We start from the raw sequence: 23,531 nt of genomic DNA on the forward strand, positions 1-23,531 counted from the left end.
CATTGGTGGCCGTGCCTTCTGTTGCCTAGGCCCTAAGCTCTGGAATTCCCTGCCTAAATCTCTCTGCCTCGCTACCTCTCTTTCCTCCTTTAAGACGCTCCTTAAAACCTACCTCTTTTACCAAGCTTTTGGTCACCTGACCTAATTTATCCTTATGTGGCTCGGTGTCAATTTTTTTTGTGTTATACTCCTGTGCAGCGCCTTGGGACATTGTACTACGTTAATGGCGCTATATAAATACAAGTTGTTGTTGTTGTCGAGAGGGAGAGAGGATCGAGGGGGGGTGAGAGGGAGGGTCGAGGGGGGGTGGGAGCGAGAGTCAAAGGGGTGAGAGGGAGGGGATGGGGAAGAGAGGGAGAAAGATGGGGATCGGGGGAGGGTTGGGTTTTGGGGAAAGAGAGCGAGATGGGGATCGGAGGGGAGGGGATGGGAGAGAGAGAGAGAGAGAAGAAGGGATGGGGAAGAGAAAGAGGGAATGGGGGTGAGAGATGGGGATGGGAGAGAGGGAGGGGATGGGAGAGGGGAGGGGATGGGAGAGAGGGAGGGAGGGGATGGGAGAGGGAGGGAGGGGATGGGAGAGAGAGAGAGAGAGAGAGAAGAAGGGATGGGGAAGAGAAAGAGGGAATGGGGGTGAGAGATGGGTATGGGATGGGAGAGAGAGAGGGGATGGGAGAGAGGGAGGGGATGGGAGAGAGGGAGGGGATGGGAGAGGGAGGGAGGGGATGGGAGAGAGGGAGGGGATGGGAGAGAGGGAGGGAGGGATGGGAGAGAGATGGAGGGATGGGAGGGATGAGAGAGAGGGAGGGGATGGGAGAGGGAGGGAGGGGGGATGGGGGAGGGAGGGAGGGGATGGGCGAGGGAGGGAGGGAGGGGATGGGGAGGGAGGGAGGGGATGGGGGGAGGGAGGGGATGAGGGAGGGAGGGGATGGGCGAGCGAGGGAGGGAGGGGATAGGTGAGAGAGGGAGGGAGGGGATGGGCGAGAGAAGGAGGGAGGGGATGGGCGAGAGAGGGAGGGAGGGGATGGGCGAGAGGGAGGGAGGAGGGAGGGAGGAGGAGGTCGGAGGGGGAGGGAGGGAGGAGGAGGTCGGAGAGGGAGGGAGGGAGGAGGAGGTCGGAGGGGGAGGGAGGGAGGAGGAGGTCGGAGGGGGAGGGAGGGAGGAGGTCGGAGGGGGAGGGAGGAGGTCGTCGGAGGGGGAGGGAGGGAGGAGGTCGTCGGAGGGGGAGGGAGGGAGGAGGAGGTCGGAGGGGGAGGGAGGGAGGAGGAGGTCAGAGGGGGAGGGAGGAGGAGGTCGGAGGGGGAGGGAGGGAGGAGGAGGTCGGAGGGGGAGGGAGGGAGGAGGAGGTCGGAGGGGGAGGGATGGAGGAGGAGGTCGGAGGGGGAGGGATGGAGGAGGAGGTCGGAGGGGGAGGGAGGGAGGAGGAGGTCGGAGGGAGGGGGAGGGAGGGAGGAGGTCGGAGGGGGAGAGAGGGAGGAGGAGGTCGGAGAGGGAGGGAGGAGGAGGTCGGGGGGGGAGGGAGGGAGGAGGAGGTCGGAGGGGGAGGGAGGAGGAGGTCAGAGGGGGAGGGAGGGAGGAGGAGGAGGTCGGGGGGAGGGAGGGAGGAGGAGGTCGGAGGGGGAGGGAGGGAGGAGGAGGTCGGAGGGGGAGGGAGGGAGGAGGAGGTAGGAGGGAGGGGGAGGGAGGGAGGAGGAGGTCGGAGGGGGAGAGAGGGAGGAGGAGGTCGGAGAGGGAGGGAGGAGGAGGTCGGGGGGGGAGGGAGGGAGGAGGAGGTCGGAGGGGGAGGGAGGGAGGAGGTCAGAGGGGGAGGGAGGGAGGAGGAGGTCGGAGGGGGGAGGAGGAGGAGGTCGGAGGGGGAGGGAGGGAGGAGGAGGTCGGAGGGGGAGGGAGGGAGGAGGAGGAGGTCGGAGGGGGAGGGAGGGAGGAGGAGGAGGTCGGAGGGGGAGGGAGGGAGGAGGAGGAGGTCGGAGGGGGAGGGAGGAGGAGGAGGTCGGAGGGGGAGGGAGGGAGGAGGAGGTCGGAGGGGGAGGGAGGGGGAGGGAGGGAGGAGGTCGGAGGGGGAGGGAGGAGGAGGTCGGAGGGGGAGGGAGGAGGAGGTCGGAGGGGGAGGGAGGAGGAGGTCGGAGGGGGGAGGGAGGGAGGAGGAGGTCGGAGGGAGGGAGAAAGAGGTTGGAGGGGGGGAATGAGGGAGGAGGGGGGGAGTGAGGGAGGAGGAGGTCGGAGGGTGAGTGAGGGAGGAGGAGGTCGGAGGGGGAGGGAGGGAGGAGGAGGTCGAAGGGGGAGGGAGGGAGGAGGAGATCGGATGGGGAGGGAGGGGGGGAGGTCGGGAGGAGGAGGTCGGAGGAGGAGGTCAGAGGGGGAGGGAGGAGGAGGTCGGAGGGGGAGGGAGGTCGGAGGGGGAGGGAGGGAGGAGGAGGTCGGGGAGGGTGGGAGGAGGAGGAGGTCGGGGAGGGAGGGAGGAGGTCGGGGGGAGGGAGGAGGAGGTCGGGGGGGAGGGAGGGAGGAGGAGGTCGGGGGGGAGGGAGGGAGAAGGAGTTCGGGGGGGACGGAGGTCGGGGGGGGAGGGAGGAGGAGGTCGGGGGGGAGGGAGGAGGAGGTCGGAGGGGGGGAGGGAGGAGGAGGGGGTCGGGGGGGAGGGAGGGAGGAGGTCGGAGGGGGGAGGGAGGGAGGAGGTCGGAGGGGGGAGGGAGGGAGGGAGGAGGTCGGAGGGGGCAGAGGGAGGGAGGAGGTCGGAGGGGGTAGAGGGAGTGAGGGAGGAGGTTGGAGGGGGGAGAGGGAGTGAGGGAGGAGGTCGGAGGGGTCAGAGGGAGAGGGAGTGAGGGAGGAGGTCGGAGGGGGCAGAGGGAGAGGGGCTCGGAGTTGGGAGAGAGAGGCTCGGAGTGGGGAGAGGAGGTATGGAACTTGGGCACGGGGAGAATGTCAGGAACCCGGGGGTGGGGGGAGAGAGGTCAGGAACCCTGTTTGGGGCCGGGGTGGGGGGCGGTATGATATTTCCATATCCTGGTAGCACAGGGATCATAATGCAGAGAGTATTTAATTAGTTTTGTCTGCCCTTATTATAATCTTTTAATGTTTTTTTGCAGCAGATAGATGTTCAGCCCCTTTTTAAAAGAAAAGTTAATTGTCATTGCATTAATTACTTTTTATGGGTTGATTCTATTTATGTGCTACTCTGAGTAGAATGGGAATTCCTCTGATCTCTCGACTTAATAAATCTTAATTTTGTAATGGCGTTCTCTTTAATAATGTGTTTACCACTTTACCATTTAAAATAATTGATTGTTTCTCCTTGCAATCTTCTTTTCTCCAATAAAACAAGTTCACTTCTGTGAGTCTCTTTGTAACCTAGAACATGAAATCAGCCTTATTTTTCTCTGATCCCATATGACAATATTGTAACTGTGGTATTACTGTTGAGTTATATAAGATTCCTCAAGATGAATCCCAGAACTTGATTAGCTTTATTTATAACTAGTGCAAGTCATTTCATGTCTGATTCTGTGAATGTCTACTTCTATACTTACTGAGCATTATTATGATTTGTTAATCAGGTACCACAATTTTGCAGATTCAGAGGCAGTGAAGTCGCCAGTTACTGTCTAGTTCTGGCAGGATATTTTCAGTGAATAGTTAATTTCACATTTGTATTGGCACAAAAATTGCCGAAGCAGGCCAACGAATGGCGCCCACTGTTATTTAGACTTGCTCTTGCCCATTTAATGTCTGATATTTGGCCCTGCAAGTTGCTGGAAGTGTGAGATGGAAATGGTGCAGCGCCCTCAACAGGGGCATCTGGAATCTGAGCGAACAGGGCGAACAACTGTGTATTTCCTTAATCAATCAGGTTGAAGGATTCTGAAATTAACAGTGCAAAGACTGAGAAGGAAGTGTAACTTAGAATGGTGAATTCGATGTCAAATCAGGTACAGGAAGAGAAATAGAAAGATTGGATTATGAGAGAGAGAAGAAAATGTAAAAAAAAAGTAATTTTAATTTCTTTAAAAAAAAAATCTCCAACGACAATTGAAACCTGAAGGAATGGGACTCCACATTTGTAAAAGTTAATTTACTGGGCCAGAGAGGTTGACTTGCAGTAATTAACACTTACCACGTTGTTAAAAGGGTACTTAGACTTGAAATTACTTGACTTAACTTTCTGTGGTGAGTTTACTTCGTATCTACCGTGCAGGTGCAGGAACTTCACGCATTTCAATGGGGTGCCAGACAGCACCATGCCATTTTCACAAAGGTAACGGCGGAGCAGCGCATCTCCAACAGCAACTTCTCGATTTCCGCATTTAATCACGGATGTGCCCTCGCTGAAATTGCTGTGGCATTTGCATATAAATAACGGCAAGCACCATTAGCCTCACTGTTACTTTGGTAACAATTTTGGGCCATTGTTACCTTTTCTTTTTACCCATGCTAAATGTCTGACGAAGGGTCTCAGACCTGAAACGTTAACTCTGTTTTTCTCTCTCCATGGATGCTGCCTGACCTGAGTGTTTGCAGCATTTTCTGTTGTTAATCCTGCTATTTTTTTGTCCCATTTAAAGTATTCCCCCTGTATTTTTCTTTCTTTAACACAATGTTGTTATATATTGTTTGCACATTTTTCAAAATTAGGTTAACTATTGTTTTTCAGTTCTTTGATGTGATGCCTACCAGTGAGAAACCATTAGCAGAACAAGACTGGTATCACGGAGCAATTCCTCGGATAGAAGCTCAGGAGCTGTTGAAACAGCAAGGAGATTTCCTGGTCCGAGAAAGCCATGGCAAACCTGGTGAATATGTCCTTTCTGTTTACTCAGACGGACAGCGCAGACACTTTATCATCCAGTATGCAGATGTAAGTATAGTCATTATTGCAGTAGTTATTAAAAAAATACCATATCTAAAGACATTTATTTCCTTTCATCCACTGCCATCCTATTGTGCAAGTTTGAGTTGAAAATGAAAACGTATTTTTAAAGCCATTATGCAACAATGGAAGTCAGTATTTCGACTACTTCAGGCGTATAATAATTATTTAGAAAACAACATCCTACTTCAGGAATATTAAATTTGTCATCTGGGAGATTTGTGCACCTTTATGTAGCTTTTTGAAGTGTCTACAAATATGACAAGCTGTCAAAGTTATATAATTGTGAAGATGAGCACAGAAGTTAATGTATAATCTTCTTCACAGGATTACAGTAAAACTTTGGATTAAACTTGAAGAATTAATGGAAGAATCAAACAGTTGAAGATGCATTTGATGCCAATAGTATCAGGGCCTCCATGACTACTCCATACAGTGCCCTAATAAAAGTGCTTCTCTGGGTGCAATCTCCAATCTTTCCTCCACAAGCTCAGTTGCTTCATCACTGGATCTGCATCCAGAAATGAATTGTAATCTAGTTTTTTGTGGTAAAGACTTTTCCATATCTGTATGTTGTGATAGTTATCTTGAGTGATTGTCTTCATGGAGCAATCTATTGGCTTTTTGCCAGTTTTCTTCCATGTTCCTGTGTGCTTTGACTTCCATGGGGTATAGTTTCACGTGCTGGTTGCTTTCTGTTTCCTCATCTCAGTGACCATTCTTTGTGTGACCCTAACTAGTGACTGCAGGATGGGGTAGAAGGGAGTCCAAGCCTGTTGTCACCTGCACTTTGTGGCAGGAATCATTAGTTACTATAAGGGGTGTAATTCGTGGCTGATTTTTTGGCTTTAATAATCCAGGGATGCTGAGGTTATTTAAAGCACACATAATGACAATATGGCTAATTTCAGCTAACTTGGCACAAACTTGGAACCTCCTGGTTGTTGGACACTTTTAACAGGAAAGCATGTTAATGCAAAATTAAAGATTTCAGCCGGCAGCTGACTGGTGGCATGCCAATGAGGCCCGGGAGTTAAAATTGCCTGGATCTCACACTGCTGAGATTGGGTAGGGGTTTGCCAATCGCCCACCCAGCCTGCCCGCTTGCCCAACTTATGCTCCCGGTTAAAATCGGAGCTTCCGTCTCATCCTTTGTCCAAAAGGGAGTTGGTCTGTTTGTAAACTCTACATTGATTGTGCTGTAGAAAATTCTATAGGTTATTTGTAGATTACTTATTTTATTTACTGGAGAATAGCTAATGGATGTCTTAAAGTTTTTTATTTTTGTAACTTCTGTCAGAAAAATAGATTCAAAATTTTCAAAAACTAACTGCAAGTTCAGAGAGCAATTTAATAGGATTACTGACTATATCAATAACAGAGGACAAGAAAGGTGTGTGTGTGTGTGTGTGTGTTGGTAAGCTTATGGTACTTCCATTGAGAGCATGGATTCTATTTCGTGCTTCCCCGTCTCACCCACCCTCTCCACAGCCTGGTGGAATCATCCTGTAGTTTTCACATTCCTGATTTGCCTCTCCTCCCACCAAGGACAGCTGCACAGTTTCTTTTCAGTGCCTTTCCTGCACACCATGACTGAAAATGGGAGCTCACACATGACTCCTTTTAGTCTATGATTCTGCATTTTGGAATTCCAATGCACAGTGCTACTGGATCTCCTTGCAGGATGTGTTTATGATTCTTTTTCACTTTTGATCAATTGATTTTGAGTTTTTTTAGATAAATTATCTTGACCTGCTATCCCAGCAGTACATTGTCCCCAGAATATACACAAGTTTCGCTCGATGCTGCCTGATCTGCTGAGTATTTCCAGCATTTTCTGTTTTTATTTCAGATTTCCAGCATCCACAGTATTTTGCTTTTGTATACACAAGCCATATCAAATATAGAAATGATTTTTGCTGTGCTGTCTCTCAAAATTGTAGTGACTTAACAAAATATATGCATGAATTTTCTGAAAAAATAAAATATAAAAGAAAAGTTACTGTATGAAGTTGTATTATGATTCCACTGGATGGCATTTGAGCAGTATAGACCATTTATGGAATGTTTTTAATGTGTTCTGGATTTACTACGGGGTGTGTCATTTGTCACTTCTCATTACCCACCCTTTGAATTCTATTTATTGTCTCCAGTCTTTTCATTTGCCAAGCTAGCAATTTATCCACCTTATTACCATTTTCATAATAGTGGGCTTTCATGTGGAAAAGTGTGCGTTCTGTAAATTTTGTGCTTCGAATGATCAATTGGTATTTAAGATTCATTTTTTGTAGGAGATTGTCTTTGGGGCTTCGATGAGTTATAACTGATCTTTGTTTTTTACTGCTATTGTTTGTCCTTGGATTTTGTCATTTCCCCCTTCCTCTTGTGAATTCTTAATCAACAAAACTGCTCCACTTTATTGCTTTAATAAAATAGCCTTCTACAATATACCTGGAGAATATCTGACCTACGTTTCAAAAGATTGCAATGTTACTTGTGCTAAGGAAGTTCTACAGTTTGATTTATGGAGGAGACATAGTGTTAAAACCTTTAGCACTTTGCAGAACTCTGCTTTCTTTTTTGTTGCGTCCAATTGAATTCAAACACTGGTGTGACGAAAGATAGAAACAAACCCTTTTATTTATGCACATACATAACACCCAACTGCTTATCTTCTACCCATTTCTATTCTAATCTAATCTAACTTAACATTTTGGATTTGTGAGTTAAGGTATACTGCTGGCCTGTTGTCAGAGTCTACAAAAGTTCATTCAGGCCTGTCAAATAAGTTGCCCATAGAAATTGAGCCTGACCTTCTTTTGCCCCCCTTCCCCCTCCTGCCCATCAAACAACTTCTTCCATTGATATTCAGAAATTATTTCTTCCAGTAAAGTGTACAAGGATGGATCTTATAAATTGGGCAATATACAAGTGTCAGTAAACTAAACATGGTTTTGAATTTCTTTGAGAATTTGAAATGATAAGTCTCTGTTAGTGGTAGAGCTTTTATGCAAAGTGGCTTTTATTTTTGTAACCTGCCAAGTATAACTTCGCTACCTAATCTCCTCTTGTAGCCAAGGCATCTTTGATCTTCATCTGTACTTCTTGAACTATGGCAATATCATACTGCCGGCTCTTGTAAGCGCGCAATATTTTTTTTCTTTTATAATTCGGTTGTCCATTTTCCTACTGTTTCATGTGACTGCAAAATTTAATTTGATATTGGTAGAATCTCTCTTTTCTGTCAGGACTATTAAAAAGATAAATGCTGGAAATCTGAAGTAAAAATAGAAAATGGCGGTGGTACTCAGCAGGTCTGTTGTCTGCGCCCAGAATATTATCCTGAGTTTTCTTTTTTCAAATGTTAATGGCCTTTGTATTGCCAGCATTGTCTGTTCTCATTTCATTAGGGCTCTTATTTGGTTTAATCTATTAGTTAGAGGTTAAGAATAGGATAGTGAATATAAGAATAAGCACAGTTTCTTGCTTTCTGCATATGCTTTTTTAATATTCTCTTCATTATCGTCTCTTCACCTTCTTGGATATAATACTGATTTTAGCATTGATAACTATTTGTGGCAAAGCAATCTAACATTGATCAAAAAGTTGCTTCTCTTCTCCGCCTTTCCGTATCTGGTGCTTATTTTGAGATCATGGCCTCTTGTCTTCTATTAGCCTACCAGTGGAAATAATTTCTCTATATTTACCTTATTATTCCTGTTATCATTTTGAACACCGATATCAAATTTCCCCTCATCTTCTCAGTTTGAGAGAATACAGCCCTAGTTACTCTAAGTTTGCTTTGTAACATTGACAGCTAGTCCATGGTATTATTCTTGTAAATATGCATTCTCCAGGGCTATTGTAGAAGCTTCCAATTATCTGCCCATTCTCCTAGCCTGTTTATATCCTCCTGTAATCTCCTCGATTATTCTTTCCCTATTTGCTGCTCCTCCCAGTTTTGCATCATCAGTAAACTTTGATACATACCTAACATAAAAACACAAAATTGATGGAAACACTCAGCAGGACAGGCAGCATCTGTGGAGAGAGAAAGAGAGTTAATGGGGTGAATTTTAACCCCAAAAATGGCTGGTTGGGGTCGGGTGAGATGTTAAATTTCTAAAAATCTCAAACCGACTCCAACCCAATCACTTCCGAGTTTAACGGAGGTGTGACAGGGGACAGGCAGCCAACCTGCTCCAAGGAGGCGGGTTGGCAATTTAAATACTTTAATGAGGCTGGCAGCGTCTGATTTAACCTGCAGGTTTAACCCTGGCCTGCTGGGTTTCCCAGACTTTTGGAAACCCGGCAGCTCAAGGAAGGCGAGGACAGCTTTGGGGAGCAGGTAACTGCCTTTACAACACTGCTGGTGGGCCAGGAGGAGCAGCAGTGCTCCCCCAGCCTCCCAAGCTTACCTTCTTCCCTTGGATCAGACCCCTCCACCTCTGGGTTGGATCCCCTGTCCTCAGGGGTAGGGATCAGACCTCACCCCCCACGTACCCAGTAGCAGCTGCAAGCTCCTTACTTGCAGCTGTGGCCTGCTCTGGAGTGCTCCCCGCCCGACTGGAAGCCAAGTCCGGCTGACTTCTGGGTGGGGATCCTGGCAAAGAAAAAAGACGCACGCTGTGGAGTTAAAACTCCACAGCATGCAGGGAAAACTGGACTTCCGGGTTTGCTGTCCGAAACTCCGCCCCCCGCTTATCAAACCTGCCCATGCCAATATTGGGGCCAATGGTTCAGGTCGATGACCTTTCATAAGATGCTGGCTGACCTGAGTGTTTCCAGCATTTTCTGTTTTTATTTTAAGATTTCCAGCATCTGCAGTATTTTGCTTTTGATATATACCTTGTGTTAACAGGAGTCTAATGCTAAGTAATATTGTTGGGTCAGTGGTTAGTTAGCAATGGGGCCAGCATAGGATCTTAGGAGCACTGTGGTGGTGGTGGTGGGGGGAGGGTGGCGGGGTCTCAGGATTTAACATTATTTTGAGGGGAATCTTCAGATCTGGATACACTGGCAACTGCACCCATCCAGGTGAGTGATGAGTGTTCTGTCACATTCCTGACTTGCACCTTTTAGATGGTGGAAAGACTTTGAGGGGTCAGGAGGCGAGCCATTCATCACAGAGGACCAGACTCTGCCCTACTCTTGTAGCCACAGTACGGACATGGCTGGTCCAGTTCAGCTTCTGGTCAATCATGATCGCCCTCCCCCTCACCACCATCCCCCTAAGTTGTTGTTGATGGGGGGACTTAGAGATAGTGATGCCATTGAAAACGAAATAGCTCGGCTTTCTCTTGTTTTAGATGGTCATTAGTTGGCACTTGTGTGCTGCCACTTATCAGCCCAAGTGTTCGCTGGTGACTGCACAGTGCTCAGTGCCATTCACAACTCCTCAGATAATGAAGCAGTCCATGCCCGCATGCAACAGGACCTGGACGACACTCCAGCTTGGGCTGGTAAGTGGCAGGTAACATTCACGCTACAGAAGTGCCAGGCAATGACTATCTCCAACAAGCGAGAGTATAACCACTGCCCCTTGACATTCAACGGCATTACCATCGCCAAATCCCCCACCATCAACATCCTGGGGGTCACCATTGACCAGGAACTTAACTGGACCAGCCACATAAATACTGTGGCAACAAGAGCAGGTCAGAGGCTAGGTATTCTGCAGCGAGTGTCTCACCAGCTGACTCCCCAAAGCCTTCCTACCATCTACAAGGCACAAGTAAGGAATGTGATGGAATACTCTCCACTTGCCTGGATGAGTGCAGCTCCAACAACACTCAAGAAGCTTGACACCACCCAGGACAAAGCAGCCCGCTTGATTGGCACCCCATCCACCACTTTAAACATTCACTCCCTCCACCATCGGCGTACCGTGGCTGCAGTATGTACCATCTGCAAGATGCACTGCAGCAATTCGCCAAGGCTTCTTTGGCAGCACCTCCCAAACCCGCAACCTCTTCCACCTAGAAGGACAAGGACAGCAGGCACCTAGGAACACCACCACCTCCTGTTCCCCCTCCAAGTCACACACCATCCTGACTTAGAAGTATATCGCCGATCCTTTATCGTCGCTGGGTCAAAATCCTGGAACTCCCTACCCAACCACTGCGGGAGTACCTTCACCACACTGACTGCAGCGGTTCAAGAAGGCGGCTCACCACCATCTTCTCAAGGGCAATTGGGGATAGGCAATAAATGCTGGCCTTGCCAGCAACGCCCACATCCCATAAACAAATAAAAAAAAATGGAAGTAGCTGTTACTGTAGACTGCTCGATTGTATATTGCACCATTTGGTCTGCTAACTATTTTCTGAAGTTGGTCAGTACTTTTATGTATTTTTTCAATGTTTTACACAGAATCAGTATCGATTTGAAGGAACTGGATTTCCCACAATCCCTCAGCTTATAGAACATCATTACACTTCAAAGCAAGTGATTACAAAAAAATCAGGAGTGGTCCTATTGAATCCAGTTGTTAAGGTAGGCACATTCAGATGACTGGATTTTAATACTTTACTCTTATCACTGGTATCTGCATGGAATTAGTTGACTCACTTCAGGCAACATTCAAAAGTGTGCAACATTTACAGATCTATCAATGGTTTGTTGTTTTAAATGCCAAATATTCTAATCCCACCTAGTGTCTACTGTTAAAACAATTTCCTTTTTCTTTGTTTAAACAATTTGGTCCTGTGCTGTACAGCTACTGAGTATACAGTAAAACCAGAGTATCTGCACTCAATCCATACACATAGATTTGAAATATCGAACCTAGATTATGCAATAGCATCTCACTATGACCTTAATAGTTTGAACTTTTTATATGCTGGTGAATAGAATACTCGGCTATCAGATAACACAGAATTCCTGTTTGTATTGGATAATCCAGTTTGAAAATTGATGTGCCAGAGTCATCCCCATCCACCCTGTTCCAAATTTTGATTCTGGTTCAGTAGCGCTGCTTATTTCTGTAAATAGGCCCCACATGCTAGCATGCCTCCCACCCCCTGCTTTTGAAACTAGCTTTCAGGTAAACTTCAACAGCATTCCAACTCCCTAGGGGTACATATGTTTGCTGGTGGCATCTGCGACAAGATAATGACTCCCCTATTGTCTTGGACCATCATGGCTAGCAGTTTCATGGGTTACTCATTGACTTTGGGGTGAGCTCATAATGGTAAGAAATCGTGGATTGAATGAAATAATAGTCTGTTACAAGTTCCCTAGATCAGCAGTTTGCCTAAGTTGATGAACAGAAAGATTCCAGTCATGTCAGAAAAATAGCTGTACAGAGAGTTGAATTACGATGTCCGAACACAAAAACAGACCTTCGAGTGGGCATAACTAGGCCTGATACGGGATGTAGCAAGAAGCTGTAGGATAAACAAGCTGTCTATAAGAGGGCAACAAGACCTTTGGAACAGAGATAAGGAGGAAAATGACCTCATGAGGCTGGGAGGGGGCTGTCATAGGTAGCCTCTCCCTTATAATTGCACAATAGGATAGGGAATAAATGATTGACACCAGGTCATCACCAGCCCACTGAAATAACTATAAATATAGACGACCGAGCGAGGAAATCAGGCAGTTAGGGGCGAAGGCTTCCTCGAGGTGGCTACGGCCGAACACCTTGGTCAAGTTTAGCCTCTGAGGTGGTTGACAGCCTAATACCTCCAACAGCTCGAGGGATGACCCAACGGAAGTGACCGCTGCAGCAGACTGCAGGAATCCACCCAATCCGGGACCACCGTACTGCCTCACCGTCCGTCTGTTTGTTTCGTTCTGTTCCAGGGCCGTAGATCGCCCTCATCTGTCACGGGTTGTATGTTTACGGTATCTATTTCAATCGCATATGTGCTTTAAACTGTAGCTCTTTAATAAAAAGCCTTACAACTCCTAAGACCCTTTGGGTAATCTGTGTGTGACCTGTGATCCAAATCTTACATAAGCATACCAATTCCTTTTTTGTCCCAGCATGTGGTTGTGAGGTGACTTTTAAACTTTAATAAGTTTGTTTTAATTTAAAAGAAACACATATCATATCCAAATGCTTTCTGTGGAAAAAATGGTCAAAAATCTCAAAAGGTGATATGCCTACACTTTTCATTCATTGGGTGCCAGTACTTGGAGGCACAAACAATGGGCCACCAGAGTGCGTCTAATTTATTATATAAATTAACTGAATGATAGCAGCCAATAAAACAGCATTTCTTACTTAGCAAGTTAACACAATTGCAGTGTTGTCCTACGTTTTTTAGGTTCTGTTTCGTTTTTGACAGTACATAGGAATATGTACTGTGTACCTGTGAAAATTCTGGTAAAAGATCAGTCAAGAGTCAGGACCCTGCTCTTCAAAGGAAATTCCATCTTTCTCCACTTGGAGTATGACGAGAGACTAGAAATTGCTGTTGGTGATATTAATCGATGAATGCTTAGCACGTTTGTGAGGCATTCCTTTGGAATTTTAACACAGACTTTCACCTAGTTATTTGAAATTAGTTAAACCTTTCCTAAAATAGATAGAAGTTTAACATACTAATGTATTCAATGATATCAACTATAATTTCTTGCTAATGTGCATCAGTTGTTAGAATTTTAAATGTAATAATTTAATTGGAATTTAAATGTATTGGTATCTAAATATATTTATCATTGTCTTTGAAAAGCACTCATTAATGAGATGTTTTCCACAGGTGGGCTTTAAAAGGAATCTGTCCTAATGATTTTGTGGTTGCAGTACATCAGTGATTTAATTTATTTGATTTAATTATCAGACTTATAGGCCGGAACTTTCTTTACCAGGACGGGACGAGAGCGGGCAGTCGCCGTGGCGGGTCGCAACCCCATTGTTGCTTTCATCCCGCTCCAGAAATCGACTTAATGGGACCTATTAAGCCCGCCCTGCGCATTACCTGGCCCTATTAAATCGTGCGAGTCTGATGACGTCATCTATGACGTGTTTTCAGCCGAGATATTTAAAGGAGCCATGGTCACATTGCACTTGAAGGTTCATCTAGGAATGTGCAGGCAGCACACTGGACAAATCGACTGCTGCAAATATTTCCACGGAGGGCTCAACCCAGGTTCTCCAATGACTCCCTCCATATGCTTGTGGAGGAAGTCAGAGCAAGCAGGGAGGCCCTCTTCCCTTTGAATGAGCAGAAGAGATCTCCCCAGGAAACAAAGAGCCTGGTTCCAAATTGCAGAGGAGGTTAATAGCAGGGATGTGGTCAGGAGGGTCTGGGTGCAGTGCTGGAAACATTTCAATGATCTCATTAGATCAGGAAAGGTGAGTACAAAGCTGCACTCAACTTCATCCTGCTGTGCCTCTCATCACACCCCCATCACTCTGCCTTCCCAACCTTACTCCTGCACATCCTTACACCAACATACCTTGCATGTCCACCCATCCCTCTCTCTCTCTCTCTCTCTCACTCTACATTATTACATCCCCATCTGACTAGCTAACCCTCACACTCGCCCTCATCCTCATGCAATCATACCAACGAACGACGCACAAGGAGGCCACATGGCATTGCCACCCCAATACATCATAGTCTCCCTCTAAAGATGTAACCAATCCATTGCTTACACGCATTCCATCACTCTCACTCCACCTTTGCTTTTTTTCCCTCCTTGCAGGAAAAGAGGGCCCACAATAAGAGGGAGAGAACTGGAGGTGGCCCTCTATCATTTGCCACCCTTACAACAGCAGAGAAGGCTGCCTTAGAAGTATCTGGAGCTGCCGAGCAGCTGGAGGTGGGAGATGGAGAGAGGGACATCTCCTCATCAACCTGGTGACAGAATTACATATCATACAGCTACATGGCATACAGCAGTCACTCATATGAGGACTGATGTCAGCAACCATTGAATGGTCAGCATGTGCATAATGGTATCTACCCATTCTTCATGTGACATATCTAACTCATCTCATTACTTTCCCACAGGTCCATCAAGAGCCCCCCCCCTAGACTGTCCAGGAGGAAGAGCAAGATGACCCCTCAGAGGAGCCTCCAGCCTCTGAGGGAGTACCATCACCAGATATGAGCGCACCCAGCACCAGCGCAGATACGCACACCTCGGTCGGGGTGCCACGTGAGATAGAGTAGTGTTGTCACCTGGTGTCTCACAACTCGCAAGTGAGCAAGAGCAAACGGTGGAGACCGGGACAGCAGTGGAGACTCGTCACCGGAGGGCGCAGGACGCTCCTATCTCTGCTCAACTGCATGCAGACGCTGAGCCTCGAGGGGCCATCCAGAAAGAGGGTGATCCCGGAGGTGCAGGAGGCTTTGACAGGTTTTGCGAGTGCTATGTCTATAAATGTGCAGAGAATGGAGGAGTCCATCTCCAACATGAGCACCACCATGTTGCAGGCAGTGGCGACTGTAGGCTCTTCTGTGGATAGGATGGCTGCCTAAATGGAGCAGCTAATGCGCCACTCGCAGGAGCACCTGGTATCTATGGAGAACAGATGGTAAAGGCTCATAGACCACCTCGCTAGGAGGGATGTCAGCATAGACATGGGTCCTCATGGCCCCACTTATGTGCAACATAGAAACATAGAAGATAGGAGCAGGAGTAGGCCATTTGGCCCCTCGAGCCTGCCCCGCCATTCAATGCGATCATGGCTGATCATCCAAATTCAGTACCCTGTCCCTGCTTTCTCCCCATATCCCTTGATCCCGTTAGCCTTAAGAAATATACCTAACTCCTTCTTCAATATATTTAATGAATTGGCCTCAACTGTCTTCTGTGGTAGAGAATGCCACAGGTTCACCACTCTCTGGGTGAAGAAATTCCTCCTCATCTCAGTCCTAAATGGCTTACCCCTTATCCTTAGACTATGACCCCTGGTTCTGGACCCCCCCGCCATCGGGAACAGCCTTCCTGCATCGAGTCTGTCTAGTCCTGTTAGAATTTTATAAGTTTCAATGAGATCCCCTCTCATCCTTCTAAACTCTAGCGAATATAAGCCTAATCGACCCAACCTCTCTTCATACGTCATTCCTGCCATCCCAGGTATCAGTCTGGTGAATCTTCGCTGCACTCCCTCCATGGTAAGAACATCCTTCCTCAGATAAGGCGACCAAAACTGCACACAATATTCAAGGTGTGGTCTCCAGCTCCTTGCTAGCAGGGAAGTGCGGGTGGCCCATGAGAGGGATGATGGTGAGAGGGGACATGGAAGTCGGGCTCCTCTCAAAAGCGCTCATACTTCTCCCCCGTTGTCAACCCCTCAGTAGAGACCCAGATGCCTCCTCGGACAGCGAGGAGCAGACTTTGGCGGGGCCAGCAGAGGCTCCAAAATCCAGAGGACGTCTGCCAAGAGCATTTAAGCAGTTGCAGCAGGGAAGTGAGCAGGCTGGCAGAGGTGGCACCTTGTAGAAGCACGCGTAAGAGAAAGATGACACTCAAGTAGATTCGCAACGGTAGCCTCTTGTGTGTTTTATTCAACATTTATGTAAAGTTTCCGTTAATGTGCTGTCATACATAAAAATCTTTATTTTCACCGGTCTTGGACAAATGTGTGCACCTTTGGAAGTGGTTTAGTCAATTGCAGTGAATGGTGAGACATAACGGTACCTCCAGCAATGGTGCAGCTTGAAAGGAATGGCTTGGTCATTGTAGGGATACTTTATGGTGTTGCTGTGGGGTGGTGGCAACCTGGCGCAGCATGTGGCAGTCATATGGGTGCACTGCCTAAAGTTAAGTAAATCTGGCCATGATGAGGCCAACCCTGACCTCCCAGGCAACAATGTGCTCGGGTGCTGGTGGGATCTGGCCTGCTGGTTCCTCCAGCTGCTCCTCGTCTTCGAGCTGATGCTCCTTCTTCTCCTCCTGCTCTCCTCCTCCTGCTCCTTCTCTGAAGAGGCTTTGCGCTCAGTGCCTTGTTAATCCTCGCAGCACGAATCCTCACTGCTGCGCTCTGTTGTGCAGGGCGCAGCAGACCATGATGATTCTGAAGACCCTGGCTGGTGCGTACTGAAGGGCTCCTCCAGATCTATCAAGGCATCTGCAATGCATTTTGAGCATGCCTCTTGTCTGTTCTATGACACATCTGGTGGAATTGTGGCTTTCATTATATCTCTGCTCGGCCTCAGTACTTGGCCTCTTCAAGGGTGCCATGAGACATGTCTTCGGTGGATAGCCCTTGTCTCCAAGCAGCCAGCCGGAAAGTCTGTTTGGAGGAGCGAAGAGCTGAGGGAGGGTGGACTGGTGAAAGACGAAAGAGTCATAGTCATAACGGCACAGAAGGAGGCCATTCGGCCCATCGAGTCCGTGCCGGCTCTCTGTAGAGCAGTCCAGTCAGTCTGATGAAAACAAATCCAGCTTCTCCAACCTGTCCTTGAAGCTAAGATCCTCCATCCCTGGAACCATTCTGGTAAATCTCCTCTGCACCTTCTCAAGTGCCTTCACATCCTTCCTAAAGTGTGGTGACCAGAACTGGACGCAGTACTCCAATTGTGGCCTAACCAGCGCTTTATAAAGGTTAAGCATAATTTCTCTCCTTTTGTACTCAATACCTCTATTTATGAAGCCCAAGATACCTCTATTTATGAAGCCCAAGATCCCATATGCTTTGCTAACCACTCTCTCAATATGTCCCGCCACCTTCAGGGATCTATGCACATTAACTCCCGGGTCCCTCTGTCCCTGCACACTCTTTAAAACTGTGCCATTATGTGTATATTGCCTCTCCCTGTTCCTTCTGCCAAAATGCATCATCTCACACTTCTCTGTATTAAATTCCATCTGCCACTTGTCTGCCCATTCTGCTAGCCTTTCTATGTCCTGTTGCAGTCTCCTGAAATGCCTCGCAAGTTCTGGGTTTCCGTATGCACAAAAACCCGGAACATGCGATCTGTCAAGTTTCGCATTGACAGATCGTTCGCATCAGCTGCAAAAACACTTTCACTGGCACAGAGTTGGGCTGTTTGCCAAGCGAATGTCCATGAAACCCTTACGCCTGGTAAAAGTAGGTGGAAGGCCTTTTACCAGCGTAAGGGTTAAAATAAATATTAAAATAAAATTTTAAAATGATTAAAACATACACATACATTTAAAATTAGTTTAGGTAAATTTTGGCCCCTTTTAAAATGTTTAAATTTATTTTTCAAAAATTAAATTTTTTATTTTAAATGCTTAATTAAATGGTCTTTTAATTAATTTTGAACATGGGACCTTTTTTTAAGTGGTGTGAATTCTTATTTATTTGGGGATTTCTAATATGCTTATGGGGATTCCGTACGTAAATGGAATCCTCATAAGCATCATAGGAATCACCCTTTTTGATTGGTTGACCGTGCCCACATGATCCCAGGGACGCTTGTGATCCCCCTGCGCCCCTGGGATCTGTGGGCCTTTACGCAGGCAACGCCTGCAGGCCTGAGAAGGGAGCACTCTGTAGCTGTGGAGCCAGGAGCTAAGTACGGAAGTATTTTGCGGGTTGGAGGTGTACTCCGGAGGTACGCCTCCGACTGCAAATTCAGGGCCACACCATATTATAATATTTATTTTGAAAATTGCCTCACAAAAAAACCTTAGTGCAGTTTATACTGCTCTACTTTTGTTGATGCGTTTTTGTTTTAATAACAACTTGGGTCAGATTTTGGGGATTCGGAGGAATGTAATTGTATACTTGTGTGACATTACAGTGTATTGATAATTCACAATTGATTTTTGCTCGAAAAAGATTCAAGTTAACCAGAAATTTTAATCAAGCAGTTTAAATATAAAGAGCACAGGAGGTGGATTTGCATAATTTCAAATCAAATTAACCAAGTTTGAATTAAACGGAGTGGAATGCATTTTGCACTAGCATGTGGAAGTTAATAGCCCCAAATTCCCCAAAGAAACTCGCACAGGAATTAGTCCGAAATTTACACTGATTTCTACGCCGATCTTGCAGACAGGAACTTGCGCCCTAATTTCCCGCGAAGCTCATTTGCCTACGCCGGAATGTAAAAACCAGCGTAAAACAAGCATAAATGCAACACCACTGATGTGGGCTGCTGTCTTCTGCCAGGGCACCTCACTCTCAGACTCGCTTGCCTTAGCTGCTCCTCTTCCTGTTCCATTGTGAAGGCGATTCCAGCTGCTTAGTCCTTCTGAGCACGTGGCAGGGAAGCAGAGTCTGATCATTTTTTTGCGCACTGACTGGCAGCACTTTGGTTAAGTATAGTGCAGGTCTCATTGAGAAAAATTCAAAAAAAGCAAGAAGAAAATCGCTATCAAACTCCAGAAACTTCAATTAAGCCTTGAGGGAAATAAACTTGCAGGGCTCCGAGGATAGAACGGGGTAATGGGACTGAATGGATTGCCCTACAGAGAGCCGGCATGGACTCGGTGGGCTGAATGGCCTCCTTCTGTGCCGTTGTGACTCTCTGGGGGAGAAATTCGGTATCGCCCCATTTGGGGCGCAATTATAGGCCGGGCGCAAAATTTAGCGCTTGGTGCTAATTATCGCCTCTGACTGCAAACTTGGCTTCTAGCGCTCCGGAGGTGATTGGAGCGCTAAATCAGGCGCTACACACTCCTCTTAACGCCGAGGAGCGAGGCGCTACCTCAGAGCGCTGGCGAAGCTCATGTGATGTCAGTCAGCAATGGAACACAGACACACTGGCGCCGGCCAGTTCTTAAAGGGGAGGGTCAATCTTGCTCTCCATCTATACCCTGCTCATTGCAGCCTTGAATTTCGGCCTGGAGAGACCTGTACGTCAAATCTGCTGGGAAGAACAACGGAGAGGCCCAGGGAAAGAGCCGAGTGCAGCCCCCATATTCTCTTCTAAATCGATGCAAGGATGGTCAAATCAAAATTAACGTGTAAAGTGCTGCTCAGTACCCAAAACTCCTTCACACAGTGTTGAATCTCTCCAGAAGTGTCTCTCGCTCTCAGAATGTGTGGTGCAAAAATGTCACCAACAAAACAAGGCAGGAAGCGCTCCCCCAGTCCCTTTCTGACTGCAAAACATTCCCCTCAACCTGTCGTTGCTAGCGGCAGGCGGAAAGGCAGGAGGCGCCACTCAATATCCAGTCTGGGGCATTGCACGCTCAACTGACGTCACGATCTGTGGGCGCAGGAGATCGTGGCGGTAGTCTTTAGTGCCGCCACAAAATGTCTGGTCAATTTCGTGAGTGGCACAAACATCACCACGTCCGGGCGCTAGTTGCTTTGCGCCCTCATAGGGCACTAACGGGAGGCGCAAAGCAACCGAATTTTTCCCCCATGACTCTAAGCCAATATCAGGTGACTGGACTGTGCTGCACCTTAATTTGTGGGTGCAAATCTAAACCAGCACATAGAAACATAGAAGATAGGAGCAGGAGTAGGCCATTCGGCCCTTCGAGCCTGCTCCGTCATTCAACGAGATCATGGCTGATCATCCAAACCCTAGCACCCGGTCCCTACACCGACAGCCATCCCACCCAAGCCCTATCCCCGTAACCCCACGTATTTAATCCCTCCTAACACTAAGGGCCAATTTTATCATGGCCAATCAACCTAACCCGCACATCTTTGGACTGTGGGAGGAAACCGGAGCACCCGGAGGAAACCCACGCAAACACGGGGAGAATGTGCAAACTCCACACAGACAGTCACCCGAGGCCGGATTTGAACCCGGGTCCCTGGCGCTGTGAGGCAACAGTGCTAACCACTATGCCACCGTGCTGCATAAATCCAAGAAACTCACTGAGCTGGTCTTTTGCATGACGGCGGAGCTTTGTAAATGAGCGGCAGAAGGTTTCGGTAGATGTATCTCACAAGCAGTGCAAACGATTGAGGAAATTCATATCTTCCATTGTTTCAGTGTAAATCTGGGGCAGGTTCTGGTCGTGATTCAGATTTTTAACACTTTAACACATAAATCAGTTACGTGCAATGTTCCCTTTAAGCTGCGCAGCCGCGCACCACTCTGCAGCTCCCGTGCAGCTAACTTCCCAGCTTTTAAATAGGTAAACCACACAACCCCTTAAGGGGTCCGCACACCCAAAAAAAATTAAAAGGGAACATTGGTTACATGGGAATATTCTTGGGGAAAAAATGGTGCTACACCACTCTTGTGCTGTAGTAATACTGAAACTCCCCAGGAATTTCTGGGCCAATATGTCTAGTTTAATTTCTAGCATGATTGTTATGCGCGCAGTCACTTTGATGCAAATACTGTAGAATCATTCGTAGCTACATTTAAAATATGTGAGACTCTCACAAACAGACTCGCTATTTCATGCACAGACTCTCTGAGGCTCATCCTCTCACTTGATTATAAAAGTTAAGATGCTAAAACCTGATTTTGACTTCCACAGCAACTGCACATTCACTATTTATTCTGAGCAAAGTAAGAACTTCAAAATGAGAGTGCAGTTTAATCAAAAACAAATTCCCAGCGCAGCATCAATAAAAGTGAAATCATATAATTCTTAAATTTACACATCTAACTAAGTCTGAAACTTCGCTTTGCAAAACTTTAAATCTAAGAATAATTTGTCTTCTGTGTTAACTCTATGCTTGTCTTTAATGAGCTTTTTATTGAAATATATATAGTTCCTGGTGTCATAGTACAAATGTAACTATGAGTTACACACTGATGCACACGTCTTTGAATTTAGTGAAAACTGAAAATCCATGGAAAATCTCAAGTGATCTAATTTGTACCATTACAGTTGTCCAGCATACTTCAGGCAGTGGGCAACCATGCAAGGAATGAGAAGACAAATGTGTCTCTGAAGTAAATCTTCATTCTTCAGATTTGAAGTCGTTTACATTACATGTGTGATACTTCCTCAAATAGTCATGAGTAACAATCCAATGGTAAATTTGTAAATTTTGATCTAGTGGAAAAACTTCCAATAATTTTATGGGTGGAGCTTGCATATGTATGTTTATTGGAAAACTAATTAATAATGTTTACCTATAGGACTGCCTGCTTTCTCAGTTTGGGAATGGCTGGCATAGGGAAGAATGCCATAGGTGCTGAATATTGTACCCATGATTTGATTACTTTTTAAGACTAAAGGTATTTGCTTCCTCAAACAACAATGTTTTGGAGTATTGTGGCTCTGCTCCTGCATGACGATGGAGGTATAATCTAGATTGCAATTTGTCATACTTGAGCAGTGTAGATTGGTGTTCTACACTTCACAAGAGCTGCATAGTGGAATGCCTTCATTGAATTTTGGCTTGAGTTTCTGCTGATAGTTGATTGCCATCCTCAGGAGATATATAAGTTGCAGAGAATGAAAATTGTGCATTGTCCGAAGAAGGAATTTTGAGCTCGATAGGCCAGAAAGCCTTTTCTCCCACCAAACTTTTTATTTAAGTTTTTTTTGTTTACAAAATATGCTGTTGAAGTTTTATTGTATTCATATTATAAGAATCTGCACCACCTGCAGCTAAGAGTGCAGGCAGGTAACCTGTTCCTTGGCACCTGTCAGTACCATTTTAGACCTGCTGTTCGATGATGTGACAAAGCTTTCCTCCGACGCCTTGCAAGTGTCTGGCATTTCCCACAGCAGCAAGGCTGCAAAAGGCTTGGTAAAATTGAGATACATGCCTTGTTGCAGCACTGCATTGTTCCACCATATTTCAAATTAAATATTTCCTTGAATACGATATTATATTTAACCCTTAAAACAGTTACTCTTGCCTGTTTATAAGTTGCGTAAAGCCTCAGAAGTGTTGCTCCGTAGATCGGTATTTACCTCTTTGATTGGTTGTGAGAAAACTGCAAATGATTCAAGAATTCCAACATACTTAATATTTTCTATTGCAGACTTGTGCTTTCCTCTATTTAATTCATATCCATTTTTAAAAGTGCTTAATGTGGTTGATTTTTTTTTCAAGTCAAATAACGTAATAAGTGTGTAATGTTCAGCAGGACAATGCTTAGAGTACATTCCGCCTAATCATGAAACAACAACAACTTGCATTTATATAGCACCTTTAACATAGTAAAACATCTCTAGGTGCTTCACTGGAGCATTATCAACAAAATTTAACAGCGAGCCATTAAGGAGATATTAGGACAAGTAACCAAAAGCTTGGTGAAAGAGATAAGTTTTAAGGAGCCTCTTAAAGGAGGAGAGAGAGGTTGAGAGGCTTAGGGTGGTAATTTCAGAGCTTAGGGCAGCTGAAGGCACGGTTGCCAATGGTGGAGTGACTAAAATTGGGGATGCGCAAGAGGCCAGAATTGGGGAGCGCAGATATCTGAGCATTATAGGGCTGGAGGAGGTTACAGAGATAGGGAGGGATGACTTCATGGATGGTTTTGAAAGCAAGGATGAGAATTTTAAAATTGAGCGCTGCACTGTCGGAGGTGCTGTCTTTTGGATGAGACGTTAAACTGAGGCCCAGGTTGCCCCCTCAGGTGGACATAAAAGGTCCTGCGGCAGCATTTCGAAGAAGAGCAGGGGAGTTATCCCCGGTGTCCTAACCAATATTATCCCTCAATCAACATCACTTTTTTTTTAAATTATCTGGTCATTGCTGTTTGTGGGACCTTGCCATGCACAAATTGGCTGCCATTACACAGTGACTACACTTCAAAAAGTACTTCATTGGCTGTAACGTGCTTTGGGATGTCTGGTGGTCGTAAAAGGCGCTATATAAATGCAAGTCTTTTTTTAATGGATGAGTGTTTCAGCAGCCAAATAAGCC

General features: G+C 46.4%; 1 protein-coding gene across 1 annotated transcript in view; it reads left to right on the forward strand.

The window, feature by feature from the left end:
- The window catches only part of fer (fer (fps/fes related) tyrosine kinase), a 334,586-nt gene that overhangs the window by 103,025 nt on the left and 208,030 nt on the right, over positions 1–23,531 (forward strand). Inside the window, exons 7-8 of the mRNA XM_085987508.1 lie at positions 4,643–4,846; positions 11,231–11,353. Coding sequence (XP_085843634.1) covers positions 4,643–4,846; positions 11,231–11,353 — 327 coding nt within the window. The remainder of the gene's footprint in view (positions 1–4,642; positions 4,847–11,230; positions 11,354–23,531) is intronic.

Source organism: Somniosus microcephalus, chromosome 1 (genome assembly GCF_052327205.1).
Source record: "Somniosus microcephalus isolate GS21.2 chromosome 1, FLI_Smic_1.0, whole genome shotgun sequence".
NCBI classification, from domain to species: domain Eukaryota; kingdom Metazoa; phylum Chordata; class Chondrichthyes; order Squaliformes; family Somniosidae; genus Somniosus; species Somniosus microcephalus.